Raw genomic sequence first — 15,771 nt, 5'->3', positions numbered from 1 at the left:
AGTGTCCTTTCTCCTCCGTGCTGGCCACGGTTTTTAAACGGCGCTCGCCTCTGAATGGGCCGGGGGCCTGCTTTGTCTGTCTTGTTTGTTTTGCTAATGTGAGATGAATAGGGAAGTGGAGGCGACTCTCCGGAGATTGCGATAATGCATTTGCGGTCACGCTGCGTAGCCTGTTAGCGGGAGGTGGGGCAGCGGGAGGGAGAGGTGTGTGTCTCCGTGTTTGTGTGTGTGTGTGTGTGTACATTTTGATGGGTACTGTTTCATTTGCGTGCGTCACCTCCCTCCCCATCGCCGCTGGAGGTAAGAGTGATAAAAAACCTGACGGGAGACATTTTGGTTATTGATTAGAGGCCTTGTTCTTGGCAGGCTGCAGTCATTTACGACCCCCCACCTCCCACTCCCCAGGGGGGAGGGAGCAGGATGTGTCAATGTATTCATATTGTGCCGGGTGCGTGACACGAGCCTCATATTGGTCAATGAGTTCAAGCGTGTTCGCTCGGGGAAGTCCACTCCCTTTGTCTCAGACACGTTTCATTTAATGCATTTAATTGGAAAATCAAACTTACAAGTGTATACATTAGAAAATATATAGTTTATGATTGTGTATTTGTCCTTTTACCCAAGGGGACAATCAGTCACTTTCAGAATTGCTAATTTACGCATTCTTGTACTCATTGCAGTTGACATGACATGGATTGTCAAAAGTTTGTATTTGCCTAATAGCCAGCGGGTGACAGGTCAGTAAAAGAGTTTACAAATGGGAGGGACGATTGGTTGAAACTATTTGCTGTCATTCAAAAGGATCACTCAGGTTTCCATCAGCTAGCTTTAGCAAGCTAATGGCTTGGTTCAGAGGCTCGGGCCACAGCACATTGCTGACCAGTGGCTGGTGATGCGTTTAACTAAGCCAGTTGGGAGTGAAGCAGGAAAATGTTCTCCACTGAGAAAAAAATCTTTCTGTGTTGTTCTCTCTTTTTTTCTCTGTGAATGGATCTTTGTAGCGTTAGCTAAGCGTCTCTTCCTGCTAGGGTTGCCACCCGTCCCGTTTTTACCCCGAATTGTTCTCTTTTTTCACCACCTGTCCCGGGAAAAATAAAATCTCTCCCGGGACACAATTTGTCCCGTTTTTTAGGGAAAATGACAAAACCTCATTTGATTTCCGTCTGTGGTCTACTCCCGTAAAATACGCGTGTCCCATATTTGGCAACTAAAAAACCTGTCCCGTAATGAACTGATACGGGACGCACTTCACTTTGTCCCGTATTTTTCGGGGACGCCTCTCCGCCTATTTTGCAGCTTTTTATCAGCAGCTAACACCAGTTGCTTCCTGGTTTTATGTGCAAATTAAAAAAAGGAAAAACAGAGGGCACGCTCTTGAAGGATGGCAAGATGGATGAGGAAGAAATCCCAAGATAAGATGAAACTGTCTACTGTCACATCCTGTTATCCCCAACCTTATCCTCTTCACTGTTCCAGGTTCCTACCACATCCTGAGGACGGATAGTAGCCTGGGTTATCCACACCGGTGAGTAATACTGGTAATAGTTGTTGTGCTGTGACTGTACACCTTGTGCATAAACATGACAAACTGGTTCCATTGCAACATCAACAACCTTCACTCTCCTGTGTTTATTTGCTGCGACATGCCTTCGTCAAACTGATAGCAATCGAGGCGTTGGCCAAACCCACCCAGGATTCTGATAGTTGGTGTTTGAGACGTGGTTGAAAGGTCACAAAACACCTCCGTGGCTGCACCTGGGAGCAATGTTGTTACAGGGCCTTTTTTGAATTAGGTGAGCGTGACTTTAGTATGGCACCAGGAAAGCGTAACTGATATCAGCCACGCCCGGAGAAGTATGAGGATGAACGCAAACATTCAGCTTGGGTTCGGCACCTTTTGGTGGGACGTGGCTGGAAAAACAGAAGAGCCACGAGTCCTGGCATCACCTCTCGCTGAGCAAATATACACACACAATGTTCACACGCTGAAGAGGCAAGTTGTCTTTTAGTTTTATTTAAATATGTTTTATTTTCCAGGATGAATTTCAAAAATAAAAGCGGAACAAAACGCTGCATTTTGTTGTTGTTGTTGTTGTTGTTGTTGTTGTTGTTGTTGTTGTTGTTAAATAGCTTTATTTGGTATAATGTTTTACAAATTCAATGGAGACGTGCCAAGAAACTCTTCAAATTATTCTACCATTCCAAAGTTTGGGGTCACTGACTCATTCCTGCATTTATCTCGATTATAACCAGCTGCATTAACTAATCGACTGGGATTACTAGTGCAGGATGTGCTGTACACATTGTGGGATGGATATCAATTGAGCAATATGTGGCCATCACAGACATTGAATGCTTTAAAATTGTAAAATGAAATTCTAAAACAAAGCTTTTGTATTATAATAACACTTGTAATAACACAGTTGTGTGTGCTAAACCATAAAAGAGTAAAACAAAGCATCATGGTTTATATTTTAGGCTCTTTGAAATAAAACAGCCTGCTGTTAGTGTGTTGACACAGAATTTGCGCTCTTGGGGTTCTCTCAATCACTTTTGATTAGACATTGGAAATGTTTTTTTTTTTTTTAAGACACTCAAGTGTTCCCATACTTGTTGAGCACATCTTGACTGATTTGCTTTGCCCTCAACACTGATCGCAGAACATTCAAGATCATTATTTACCATAAGACTGGTTATAATGGAGTTAAATGCAGAAATGAGTCAGTGACCCCAAGGTTCTGAACGGTACTTTGTTTCCCTGTATTGGTAAATTTAAAGCCGGAGTTTACAAGAGCATTTTTAGGGGTGCACGGAACACGTTGCACATTTTATTTTTTTATGTGACCCAATCAGATGTTGTGTTGTCATCATGGCAGGAGAATATCCAATCTGTCTGCTTCAAGCACAGATGCACTGGCAGATAATCCAATTCGTCTGACATGACCTGAAATTTCAAAAATAAATAAATAAACAAATAAAAAAAAAATAATCAGAATTGGAGTGCGCAGTTTAAATCCAGGGTTACACAGTTGCAGTCCTTGATTTCCTATGGTGATTTGGTGATTTTTCAGCGGTGCTCCGCCCCCATTAAGTGCTGAATTTGTCCTAATTCCTCGCGCAGAAGTGGAGGAGCAAATGAGGCGGCGGAAGAGGCGGAATCAGGACGCCAAGCGGGACGATGGGCGGGTGGCGCAGCGGCGCAACAAGCTGCTGCGTTTCCCCTCCATCCATCTGTTCGGAGGGATTACTCACTCAGAGAAGAGAGGAGAGGTGGCGTCGGCGCTGCAGTAGCTCGGCCGCTTCTCCGTCGAGTGCGGCGATGGCGATAACGCACGGTCAAAAGTCCTTCTAAAATACCGTGGGATTCTCACCACATCTCAACCGTCCCTCAGGTTTGCAGAGAGCGGTCGCAGAAAGAGAGAATACCCTGTTTGTGGCAGCTCAGCTGCATGGAGAAAAGCGTTGGCGTCAGAGTTCAGAGGTCAGACTGGCCGGAGACCACAAAAAGGCAACGGGTAGTCAAATCTGAATGCTCAAAAACAAATGTATAGCCACCGTCCACTTCATTAGGCCTTCAACCGATCGGATGCGGGGTAGCCAATCAGAACTGATCTCAAGACCCGCAGTGTGGATCCCGCCAATGAGTGTTTAACTGTTGCCCTGAAGGGTGCAACACACACACACACACACACACACACACACACACACACACACACACACACACACACACACACACATGCGCACATCTGTAGATCTGCAGAGTAAGTGAAGTGCTGCTGAACCCAGTGTCACGTAGCAGGGTCACGTGTTGCACGAGCCCATCAATATGTTTCACTGAGCGGCAGCAGCCAGGGAATACTGATGAGATGTGGCTCGTTTACTGGCGCCGCTGGATTTATGTGGCGCCACTTTCACACTGATTTATTTCATCTTTTTATTATTATTTTTTTTACTGCTTTGTGTTGGGCTGTAAAAGAAAATGATATCTTAATACGGCTAATACTAATATTACGATGACTTCCACTACTAATCATCATGATGAAAATGAACTTTTTTGTTTGTGTTCAGCATTTTTAAGACTTTTTTAAAAGTATTTTTTTTAGGATGATTTTTAGGACTATCTGTAACATTCTGTTCCGGTCCAGTTTTGTTTTGTTTTTTTGATTGGGAGAAACTTTTTTTTTTTTTTTTCGGGGGGGAGCGACAATCTCACCAGCTGCATGACCCCCCCTAAAAAAATAATAATAAAAAAAAAAAAAACAGAACAAACTTGCTGCTTTATATTTTAAAGCCCTGTTTTTGAGCAATAAAAGTGCACAGAAAGATGTCGCCAGGACGGCCGCGTTGAATTTTCCTTTCATTCCCAGGTTTTTCTTTTTCCCTCTCCTTGCTTCATGACACATGTTGTGCAACAGTATTCACTGGAAAAATAGCTGTGACTCTTTCCTGCACACAGACACACTGGTTTGGCTGCGTCTACGCCTTTTGACGAGGCGACCTCAGACAGGCGAGGCAACACACTTGTGCATGCACACGCACAAAAAGCCACATTCACATCATGCACACATGTGTGCGTCAGCCAACCGATTCCTCCCCTGCAGCAACCCAAACGTGTGCAATTGCCCAAATATCGCAGTGTGCCACTTGAATTGTCTCCATCCGTAATGGGTTTGGAATTTGTTCCGCATGAATGAGTCCAGCGCTAGCAAACTACCAGCGAAAGCTTTTCCTTCTGCATTTTTTTTTTTTTTTTCGCAATGGCTTCCGTTTGCCCATGTCTATAAAGTTTCATTTTAGTGAACAGTAGAATGATTAGTCCATTGTTAATTGGCATATGCTGGTCTGTAGAGCCGCCCAATGCCCAAATAATGATTCGAACGACATCAAAAAACCTTTAAAGGCCTTAAATGTTTGCCGGCTTCAGCATTGAAAAATGTGCTGAAGAAATCAGTTCTGGAAATCTGCTCTTTGTGATGCCACAAATGACTGATAGGTCCTGCAGGTTAGTAGCGATGCTGCGTTCTGCAAGGTGTTCAGCCCTGTAAAACCTTTAAATGTGAGAGGCTGTAAACACAAGGCTAAGTATTCTGTTTTCCCAGGACCAATTGTGATTATAATAATTTATTGTACAACACGGCTGCACTGCAGTCTGGGATGAAAACGGGACCCCCGACAGGTTTCACTCGCGGAGGCGTTGCCCTTTATCACCCTTTATTGCAGTTTAAGCGCAACGCTCCCCCTTGCCTCCCCACCACCACCACCACCACCACACACACACTTCCATGTGGTAAACAGCGCAGAGGACAATGGGTCCTGATAGCCGGTTTTGCGGAGGTGCGGATGTGCTGGCGAAATGGCCCGCCGCCTGCTGACTGTCAGCAGTTCACAAAAGCCTCGGGGGGGAGAAAAAGGGCAGCTGCCGAGGGGAGGGGCCGTGAGGGAGGTGGGGAAGCCGGTTGTGCCGACGGTGCTGGAAAACTGCCCCCCCCCCCCACCAACACCCCAAATTGGGGGAGGAAGGGGCAATGCCCTGTGCCTGATCCGGTGGTGATCCGGTCGACAAAGCGGCTTTGATTGTGAAGGGTGGAACTTCCGATGAAGCCAGCAGTGCACAGAAAGTTTTAGTGCGGCCTCTCCTGATTCCTCAGAACCCACCGGGATCCGATCCAACTAAAAAGAAACACATAGCGCTCAAAATCATCCCGTTGCTACGTCACAAAGATACACTTATGGCAAACTTATACGTAGCTAAAGCTCTTTAGCCGTGTTCAGACTGCCAAGCAAAATCTGATATTTAGCCCATCCAGATTAAAACCGGATGGCTCTGTTGTAGTCTGAACAGTCACAAATTACATGAAATCCGATTTTTGCAAAACGGATTGAAACCACGTTCGGGAGGTGTCGTGTGACGTCACTCTACGCGACGCCGGACCCAATGTGCCAGACCAGAGAGCGCCATTCCAGGTGCGGGGCTGTAATGTAATGGAGCGGACAGAAGAAGTAGAAAACAGCAGTCCCTGGACAGAGGAGGAACCTCATTGGCTCATCAGTGTGTGGGGAGATACTGTAGCCGCATTCAAGCCAAGCTCCAGGCCATGTATCGCAACAAGTCCATGTAGTTTTTGCCGCTGTCGCAATGATATGACGTCACACACTCCACGCGCTGTCGTTGCTACAGCAACCTGTCAGATGGGTCAATAATGTGGCCCAGTCTGAACTGAGCCAGATCCCATTTGGACACTTGCTATAAAGGGTGTGGACAGTCAGCCCTAAAAATGGGATTTGAGAAGGAATCTGATTGGAATCAGATTCGCCTGCAGTCTGAACGCAACCTTTTTCTCTTTCGATTCGGGCCAGCAAGGCTACACATTCTCGCGACCTGGTTCTGGAAGCTAAAACTAGTCGGTGCTTCTTTCTTCCTTCCGGTCCAGTCTGGCTGCGAGCACTCTGATTCAACTCAATGAGCTTCTTCCTTCTCCGTGATCCGACCTGACGGAGGATGACTGTGCTTTCGTCCCCTCTCCCTCCTAACTCCTCCGGCTGCCTCGCCGCCTTCCCCTCATCTGTCTCGTCAGGCTTGTCGCTGCTCGGCCGTCTCCCCCGTGGCCGATGGCTGCCGAGTGGCCAGCTTTAGCATTTTGCTGCCGGGGGGTGGAGATGGATGTGGGAGCTCGCGTCACAGACTTTAAAGTTGTTGTTGTGTTGAATTTGAAGCCCCCTCGGCAGTCACGTTCTCAGCGTCTATCCCAGTTGATTTCTTCGAGAGAAAACCAACAGAATTTAGTGTCTCCGCTGAAGTCGCCACGCCGAGCTCTCATCGCGCTCGAGTGCGTGATGTTGTTTGTGCTACTTAGCTCCTCTGTGTTTTTAAGTCGAGTGACCTAGAATATAATAATGATGGCAAGTCTTCTTCTTCTTTTTTTTTTTTTTTTTTTTTACAACTTGAACCAAAGTAACCTCAAAATATACTGAACACAAGTTATTGTGTTGGAATTCCCCAAAGAATTCACTTATAAAATACAACAAAAACATAAATATTGAGTGGAGTGGAGGGGCAAGTGACAAGACTAGATTGGTGGACTGAGATGCGGAGCTGAGCTTGACCTTTGAGTCAGAGAGGAGCGGTGGAAAAGAAAAAAAAAGACGACCTGACTGGCAGCCAACAGCTTGATGCGTCAGTATCTCCTTGTTCTGTCGCAGGCTCCTCGGTAAAATGAACAACTGTTAGCGACTTATTGCGCCATCCGCTGTCAGTAACGATACAAGTTGGCCTTTGCAGACACAGCGTAGCTCTGTCCCACCTTGGAAGCAGTGACAAATTTCCTCATGGACCTTATGAATCCGTCGATTAATCTGATTCCGTTTGGTTGTCTGACGCGATCGTGTCTGGGGCCTCAACGCCGCCGCGGCATCGGCTGCTGAAGCGTGGAGGCACTGACATTTGCACGCGCCAGCTGAATTTTTTTTTTTTTTTTTTTTTTTTGGACGTGTGTCAGAGGCGGCTGGTGCCAGCTGCATCAGTCGCTGCCTCGCTTTTATTTTTTATCCAGCCTGACGCTGCTTTTCTCTGTCAGGCCCCCTGAAATGTGACGCACATCAACACACACACTGGCACGCAAATACAGCCGTGAAAAAAAAGATTCCTACTCCTTCCGTCTCTTTTTATTTCCAGCTGTGTTTCATTTAAATTCGATTTCTGTCTCTCACTCAATTATTTGCAACATCTATGCAAAAGCAAAAAAAAACCTTTAGACCAAGAATTGCAATACGTGACGCAGGATCAATTTCAACAACAGCAATCTGCGATTGCAGATGTTACACTTGTAAACATCATGACAATGTGTCATGTCCAAAGTGGGAAAAGTTGTTATGTGCTGTAGTGGCTTTAAGCCTTATTGCCAATGATCTGATTGCTCCCTCTGCATAACTGGGCATTGCCTGATTCGCCGTGAGACTGGGAGAGCGAGCGTGCGCGGCTGCTATTAAAACTATCTATCTGTCTATTTGTTTCTCTCTCATGGCGCCGTGTGTCTCCCTCCGCTCTCCTCCGTCGTGACGAAACAGCCGGAGCAATATCCGACAGGACGTGTCGGCGTAATTAGCCGTGTCCCGCGGTCGTATTAGCTGGCGCCCTCTGCCGAGATCAGCCGGATAAAATCTGACACACTGCTCCCTCTCCCTCTCCCCGTCTCACTCGCTCTATGTTTGTGTGTCTCTGTGTGTCACCGCCCGCCTGTGTTGTCGTCAGAGTGGAGCTGTCCTGCGATCTCGGCGAAGGCTTGATCGTTTCACCTTCAGAAGGTGACCGACCCCCTGGTGTGTTTACGCCACGCGCGCGTGTGTGTGTACTGCGTATGCGCCGCCAATATAGATTCAAGTGCTGGTCATGAATAATGGAGGTGTCTCAATGCGCAAGGCGGCAGCAGGAGAACACTTTATCGCAGGATTCCATCATCTCAGGTGTCTGACGGGAGTCAACGTCAGTCCTGGTGATCAAACCACGGATATATATATATATATACATATATGTACATATACAGTATATATATACATATATGAGAGCTGTTGAGCTGAGACGTTTTGCATCTATGGTGTGTCCATCGGGTGAAGAGCCCACAGAGAGTGTTTGCAATTTGGAAGGTGATTGGACAAACCTAATGTCCGTCACCTTCAATTTAAATCCGAGCCAGTCGAGCGTAAAAGTGAGAACATGTTGTTGTCGAAGTGTTTTCGTCCGAAAAAACCCCGCGTCCCCTGCAGCAACTTTCTTTACCGTCCACTAGGCCAGTTGTCACTTCCTTTTTTTTTTTTTCTTTAAAAAAAAAAAAAATTTCAGCTAGCTGCGGTCGCTTCCTGGTTTTGTCACAGCTAAATTAGGCTGATTTATCACGGGGTCCAGAGCAGACCTATTGGAAACACTTCCTGTTGGAGTTTGACAAGACTGGTGAATGAGATTTCTGAGCTGAAATCATTGAGTGATCATTGGAGGCCATTTCTTGGAATTGTAAAAACTGCTATCTGAACATATATGTTCATCAAGGCAGGCTTTTCCTGGAAGTATGAAAGGCAGAGGGGTGTCTGAGTGCAATTTTCTGAGTCATGATGCGGCAATTTATCCGTCAATAATGCTCTCCCGCGCACGTGCTAAATAGTTATATGTGGTAAAAAAAACAAACACAGCTTGAAATTTTCCCGCCTACCCCCCGGGTTGCTGAATGAAAGTCTATTTATGTCAACATGTTTCTGTGTCTTTGTGACAGCTGCATGTGTCGAAGTGTGCCAGCTAATGCTCATGGGTCTGCTGCGCTCGTGCGCGACTTGATTCACACAGCGCACTGATGTGGTGCCCTTTAGCGCACGCGTGTGCCAATCTGTCGCCCGGCGGTATGCTTTTTTTTTTTTTTTTTAATCTGGTCGACTGCTCTCACGTGCCACACAGGGTCGTTGCCGGAGTGTCTTGCACCGAAATGGCCAGATGGGGGCAGCGCAGCTGGAGACCACGAAGTCTTTGCAGCGTTGCAATTAGACGTGTTTAAACACTGGAGCTGTCTCTTTTGCATGGAACTCGACTTGGCCTGCTGCGTGTTTTTGTACGAACCCAGCAGCTGTAGAAGGTGAAGATCGTCACCGGGGATCCTCGGGCCCTTGACACTCAAACTCCTTCAGGTCGGAGGGACAGAAATCAAGTTTGTTTTGACTTTTCCTCCCCTGCTACAGGCTGGGTTGACGCCTCCTCCAGCAGGAAAGCAGCTCGTGATAAACTGCAATGTGGTTTCAAAAGGACGCCCAGACTAAATATGCCACACAAACACTGTTATTCATTTTTGCCGGCCAATTTCATAAACACATCCCTCTCTCTCTCTCTCTCTCTCTCTCTCTCTCTCTCTCTCTCTCTCTCTCTCTCTCTCTCTCTCTCTCTCTCTCTCTCTCTGTGTCTCTCTCTCTCTCTCTCTGTCTCTCTGTCTCTGTCTCTCTCTCTGTCTCTCTCTCTGTCTCTCTCTCTCTCTCTCTCTCTCTCTCTCTCTCTCTCTCTCTCTCTCTCTCTGTGTCTCTCTCTCTCTCTCTCTGTCTCTCTGTCTCTGTCTCTGTCTCTCTCTCTCTCTCTCTCTCTCTCTCTCTCTCTCTCTCTCTCTCTCTGTGTGTCTCTCTCTCTGTCTCTCTGTCTCTCTCTCTCTCTGAAGGCAGGTCTGTGCTTTCTTTCTGGATGCCCAATGATGTTCTGTTCTTGTTGGCTGTTTCCTTCCAGAGTGGATTCTGACCCCATCACCCTGGTGACCAGCGCGAGAGTCGTCGAATGTGGTCGCTGATCATGGCTCCGCCGATCCGGGACAAGAACAGGAAGTGCGTGCCAGGCTCTGGCGCTCTGCTGTTGTTGCTCTTGAGTCACCTGACCTCCGCTCTGGAAGTCCCTCTTGATCGTAAGTAGCTGGATGATCAGCATCCCGGCTTAATGACTATCAGTGTTCCCAAGTTATGCTGTTTAAAAGGAAAATTTCTTGCATCCAGTTTAGCACATTAGCATGTTTTTTTTCCCTAAAACTACAACCTACATTTAATTTCCTTATGCCTGATTTTTTTCCCCCTCCTCATCTACTTTTCTTTCATCGTTTGCTCCAGCCTAGTTAAACCCAAAAGACACGGGCAGGTTGTCGCGGAATGCTTAAAAGAACATTGCGACTCTTTGACTTGAACCTGAGCTATTTTTTTCCCTTTGTTTTGTGTTTTTACTCCTGGCCAACCAAACTAACTTCCTCTCCTCGACTTCCTGTCGCTGTGGCGGCGCTGGCGGACAAAAAAAAAAAAAAAAAAATACAGCTAAAGTACTGGAAGGATGTAAGTGGCCTCGCCGCTGTGACCTCTGGTGTGACAATTTGCACTGAACTTGTTTGGATTTTGTTTTGTTTTTTTCACGTGTGCGTATGTGTGTGCTACTCACATGTAGACAATGCATGCAGTGCTGTGCTAAGTAAGCTTGCTTATTGTTGAAGTGGCAACTTGTCACGTCATGAGACAGGTGAGTTGTTGTCAGATCATTTCTGTTTTCTTGTTTTCTTGTTTTCTTGTTTTCTTTTTTCTTTTTTTCTTTTTTTACAGCTCTTAAATTCCGTTGCACTCGATCGTCCCGTCGGACGTGATGTTTTGCTGCATGCTCCGTGCTTTCCAGCCTACATCCTCATGCCAGTGTGGCCGTCCTAAGTGCTCTCTTATTTCCGTTTCCCCCAGTGCCTCAACCCCCGACGATAACACTGCAGTCCCCGAAGGATTACATCTTTGATCCGAGGGAGAACATTATCATCCACTGCGAGGCCAAAGGGAAGCCTCATCCCAGGTAAAGATGAGTTGGGCTTGAGCTTCATGTGATGAATTAATAATAATAATAATGATTAAAAAAAAAAAAAACACTTTGGATTTCCAAACCAAAAAAAAAAACACTGTTTAACTTCCCGCTAAATCTGATGCTGATACCCCAAATTATTATTATTATTGTTCTGAAAGACCTCATATTGTCTCCACTTTTGGATCTTGTGTGTTATCAATGAGTTGGCAGCTATATTAGTGCTCCTTTTGACATCACTAAGGGTCAATCCCCGCCAATTTTCTTTCAAGCTCAAAAAGTGGAGCAGTTTAAAGAAATAAAGGATGCTTATTTCTGAGGGCTTAATTGGCAAGGACATTGCGATGTCCTTTAATAGATGTTGAGTCGGCCCTGGTTGGAAACTTGTGAGCCACGGGACACAACAAATTAGGCAGCTTATCCATTGCCTGGTTTGGAAAAGAAACTAGATGGGATGCCATCACCAGCGTGCTTACGGTGCAAGACCCCAGTTCAAATATCCCGCCTCCACCCTAAAACAGCTTCTCCTGGACGAGAAACGGGACCCACTTCGACGTGGAGAAGGACTCCAAAGTCGTGATGAAGCCCGGCTCGGGAACTCTTGTCATTGACATCAGCGGGGAGAAGGCGGAGGCCTACGAGGGGACGTACCAGTGCACGGCGCACAACGAGCACGGCACGGCGTTGTCCAACAAGATCATCATCCGGCAGTCCAGTAAGGCTTTTCATTGCCTTGTGCTCCGGTGCAGTTGTTTGCCAATATTGCATGGGAAGCTTGCTGATCGTAATCCAACTCGCAGGGTCCCCCTTGTGGTCAAAAGAGAGAAACGAGGCTTTCACGGTGCAGAAGGGGGCCCCCCTGGTGCTGCAGTGCCGACCCCCCGCCGGGCTGCCCCCCCCTGTCATCTTCTGGATGGATAACAGTGAGTCATTTGCGTGGAAAAATTGGCCCCTGAGGCAGCAAGAGAAGGAGAAGAAAAAATATATATTTTCTAAGCCCTGATCCTTATCTCATCGAATAAAATCAAACCGGCTAATGGTTGTTTCTTTGTGTTGTTTCCTCTCAGACTTCCAGAAGCTGCCGCTGGATAAACGGGTGTCCCAGGCCCGAAACGGAGACTTGTATTTCGCCAACGTGGTGCCGGAGGACAGCAGGCCCGACTACATCTGCTACGCTCGCTTCCCCCACACGCAGACCATCCAGCAGAAGCAGCCCATCTCCGTCGCGGTCCTGGAGAGTGAGTCCTGCTTCTACTCCCCCCCGCCCCCAACGTTTTACCATCCCGCTCGCCCTTGAGTGTATTCGCATTATGTAAGAACGCTGAAATCATGAAATAATGAGATGACGCACACGCGTACGCTGGACTCTGGGCTGACCTTATGATCTGCTCGGTGAAGCGCTCATTTTTTTTTTTTTCGATATTTACGCCAATTTTTGTCCCCTTTCTCTGAGCTGATCTGGATCGAAGGCGTATCAAAAAGTGACGGCACTTTCATGAAGAACTTCTGAGGAATGCGTGCGAGCCTGGAGGGGTTGGGGGGGGGGGGGGGAGAGAGGGAGCTAGAGACAGAGAGAGCCGTCCTGTTGCCATAGTAACAAAAACCGATGGCCCCTCCCTCCCGGAGAGCCTCCTCTCTGCCTCCGACACCCTGCTCATGCGTGTGCCTTTTTTTATCGCCCCTGTACATCCACGGCTGATTTAAAGGCGCTGCGTGCAAAAAAAAAAAAAAAATTAAGTGAACTCATTTTGCAACTTAAAGATGCAACATGCTGGGCAGACTTGTGCTGTGCATGGTTTGAGTTTCACAGCTGCCTGCACGGAAACATGATCACGCCGCTGGCCGACACCCATTTGCCCCCGACCACTCGAATGTTAGCGTCCCGTAGCCTAAACTGTAAACAATAAAATCAAACAACAAACAACAAAAACAACAAAGATCTTGCACTTGTTCGGGTCACGTGACACTGAAGCGGCAAAGGTTGAGAATCTTATTTGCTTAAAGATAGAATTATTTTATATTGTACCTTCCGCCTCTGTGGTTGTATGACTTTCACTTATTATTTGCCTTTTGTTTTCTCTAGACAACCCAGGGCAGGAGCACAGCCCCGGCCTCATGTTGCCTCAGGGCGCCTTTAGCCACAAGATGGTCCTGAGAGGAGAGACTCTGGAGTTGGAATGCATCGCCGAGGGCTTGTGAGTCACCTGTCTGGATGAATCTGAACGATTTGTCGTCCGCTTCCGGGGTGGTGGTGGTGGTGGTGGTGGGGGGTCGCTGGAGATCGCACAGGAGTTACAAAGAGACTCTCCACTCTGTCATAGGCCCACGCCCGACATCACCTGGGAGAAGGAAGGGGGGGAACTGCCCACCAACCGTCTGGCCCTGCAGAACTTTCAGAAAACCCTCAGGATTTCGGACGTGACGGACAGCGATGCCGGGAGATACCGCTGCTCCGCCTCCAACAGGCTGGGAAGCACTCACCACATCATCAACGTCACCGTCAAAGGTTCGCTGCTGTTTGCCAGGGGTTGAAAATGAACATACTGCATTGTATTCTTATGATTTTAATAATATTTAGATATTGTTATTATTATTAGAGTATAGTCTGGGAAAATGGTTCATTCTGACATATCTCACTGTCTTCAACAAACTACAGCGGCCCCTTACTGGGTCAGTGCTCCTCGGAACCTGATCCTCGCTCCGAACGAAACCGGAATCCTGACCTGTCGAGTGAATGGGCAGCCCAAACCCAAAATAAGATGGTTTGTCAACGGAGTTCCCGTCGAGAGTGAGTTAAATGACCTTCTTCCTCTTCTCCCTCCTTGGCGTGGCTCCCTTCACCGGTGGCCACGGCCGATCATCTAACCTGATTAGCTTCTTCTCTCACTCCAACTAACAGCCTGTCCTCGTCACTACACACTCACAGCTGCGTTCACCTCCTCTCTGTCTTTTCCCTCTGTGACAGATGCGCCCGAGGACCGCAGCCGGAAGGTGGACGACGACACCGTGATCCTCAGCAACGTGCAGTCGGGAACCAGCGCCGTCTACCAGTGCAACGCGTCGAACGAGTTCGGCTACCTGCTGGCAAACGCTTTCGTCAACGTTCTCGGTGAGTCGGGGTGGAAGCTGAGCGTCCTGACGGAACTGTAGGAAGGGAAGTTTTAATGAGGGCGGGGTTTCTCTTTGTAGCCGAGCCGCCCAGGGTGCTGACGCCCCCCAACCTGGTGTACCAGGTCATCAGCAACAACCTGGCCTTGCTCCACTGCGCTTCCTTTGGCTCGCCGATACCAACCATCACATGGTGAGATTCAGCTTACATTCGCCATTCCCAGGATTTTTAGTGTGTCATCCGCTCCCTGAAGGTCCCGTAAATTGTGAAAGTCACATGACCACTCCAGTCTGCCAAGGAACTTTCCAGAAATTGGGAAAAACCTTCATTCAACCTTCTTCATTTGCTTTCCTCACTTTTCAGGAACAGTTCTAAAACACTCAATTCTGGAAATTAGCACTTTGTGATTTCACAAAGGGCGACGATACCTCTCCCAGTTTAGTGGCAACACCCTCAGTCTGGTGTTCGTACCTGTCGTGGAGCGTTTTGCGCCTCTGCGGTGTGAGTGAAAGCATGGCTCTGAACTCTGTCTGATGAGAAGCAAGTGTTTAATCTCGCGAGAGGAACAAGGGTATCCGAGACAAGCGGGTGTCCGACACAGTTGTTCACCGAACATCATGAGTACAAGTCTTTTATACCACGGAATAAACATGAGCATACAATGAGCAGATACATATGTCATTTGCTGAGCACCTCCCCAACCATATCTGGATTCGCTCCAGCCTCAGTGTCGCTAAAGAAAGATACAAACCCCCTATCTGAGCTACTTGACGCCTTCGCCAATCTGTTTTCGTCAACCTGACCTAACATTAGCGTTAGAGAGGCCTGCTGAAATGTCCCTACAAGTCCAGTTGTCACAAACCACATGATTCAACAATATTTTTTTCCCACCACAGCACCACACTCGCAGGCTAGCTTGTCTTTTTTTCCCCGTGTGTGTTTCCCCGGGACACACAGCTTGTAGAGGCCAAACAGTGGTTCAGCCTGAACAGAGAGAGCAGTTTTTTTTTGCCAGCAGACCACAAAGAGAGGGCTAAGTATATTTTTGGGTGGATCATCATCCTCATCATCATCAGGATGTGGCAATAATGTGCCTCCGCAGGTTCAAAGACAGTCAGATCAGCATCAAGAACGGCGAGCACTACGTCATCCACGAGAACGGCACACTGGAGATCCACGTGGCCCAGCCACTCAACAGCGGGAAGTACACGTGCATCGCCACCAACAACCTGGGCATCAGGGAGAACCATGTCTTCCTGGAGGTCAAAGGTCAGACTGAGTTTGAAAAATTTGAAAAAAAGAAAAGAAAAATGACTAAAGTAAGTGA

The 15,771-nt window shown here is 47.4% G+C and overlaps 1 protein-coding gene across 16 annotated transcripts in view; it reads left to right on the top strand.

The window, feature by feature from the left end:
- Positions 1–15,771, top strand: part of nrcama (neuronal cell adhesion molecule a) — a 41,863-nt gene that overhangs the window by 16,344 nt on the left and 9,748 nt on the right. For 10 of the 16 annotated variants that reach the window (XM_076030293.1, XM_076030288.1, XM_076030297.1 and 7 more), the window contains exons 2-14: positions 1,477–1,525; positions 10,247–10,418; positions 10,816–10,833; positions 11,224–11,329; positions 11,857–12,050; positions 12,136–12,258; positions 12,403–12,573; positions 13,419–13,530; positions 13,657–13,841; positions 13,992–14,123; positions 14,301–14,444; positions 14,525–14,636; positions 15,547–15,713. In XM_076030293.1, the coding sequence (XP_075886408.1) occupies positions 10,295–10,418; positions 10,816–10,833; positions 11,224–11,329; positions 11,857–12,050; positions 12,136–12,258; positions 12,403–12,573; positions 13,419–13,530; positions 13,657–13,841; positions 13,992–14,123; positions 14,301–14,444; positions 14,525–14,636; positions 15,547–15,713 (1,588 nt within the window). In that variant the 5' untranslated portion in view covers positions 1,477–1,525; positions 10,247–10,294. The remainder of the gene's footprint in view (positions 1–1,476; positions 1,526–10,246; positions 10,419–10,815; positions 10,834–11,223; positions 11,330–11,856; positions 12,051–12,135; positions 12,259–12,402; positions 12,574–13,418; positions 13,531–13,656; positions 13,842–13,991; positions 14,124–14,300; positions 14,445–14,524; positions 14,637–15,546; positions 15,714–15,771) is intronic. The other 6 variants (XM_076030291.1, XM_076030302.1, XM_076030295.1 and 3 more) reach the window with 1 other exon arrangement.

Source organism: Nelusetta ayraudi, unplaced genomic scaffold (assembly GCF_046127955.1).
Source record: "Nelusetta ayraudi isolate G7.1 ecotype Tasmania unplaced genomic scaffold, CSIRO-AGI_Nayr_v1 ptg000027l, whole genome shotgun sequence".
NCBI classification, from domain to species: Eukaryota; Metazoa; Chordata; class Actinopteri; order Tetraodontiformes; family Monacanthidae; genus Nelusetta; species Nelusetta ayraudi.
Note: the sequence above shows the minus strand (reverse complement) of the source record. Positions and strands in the feature narration are given on the sequence as shown.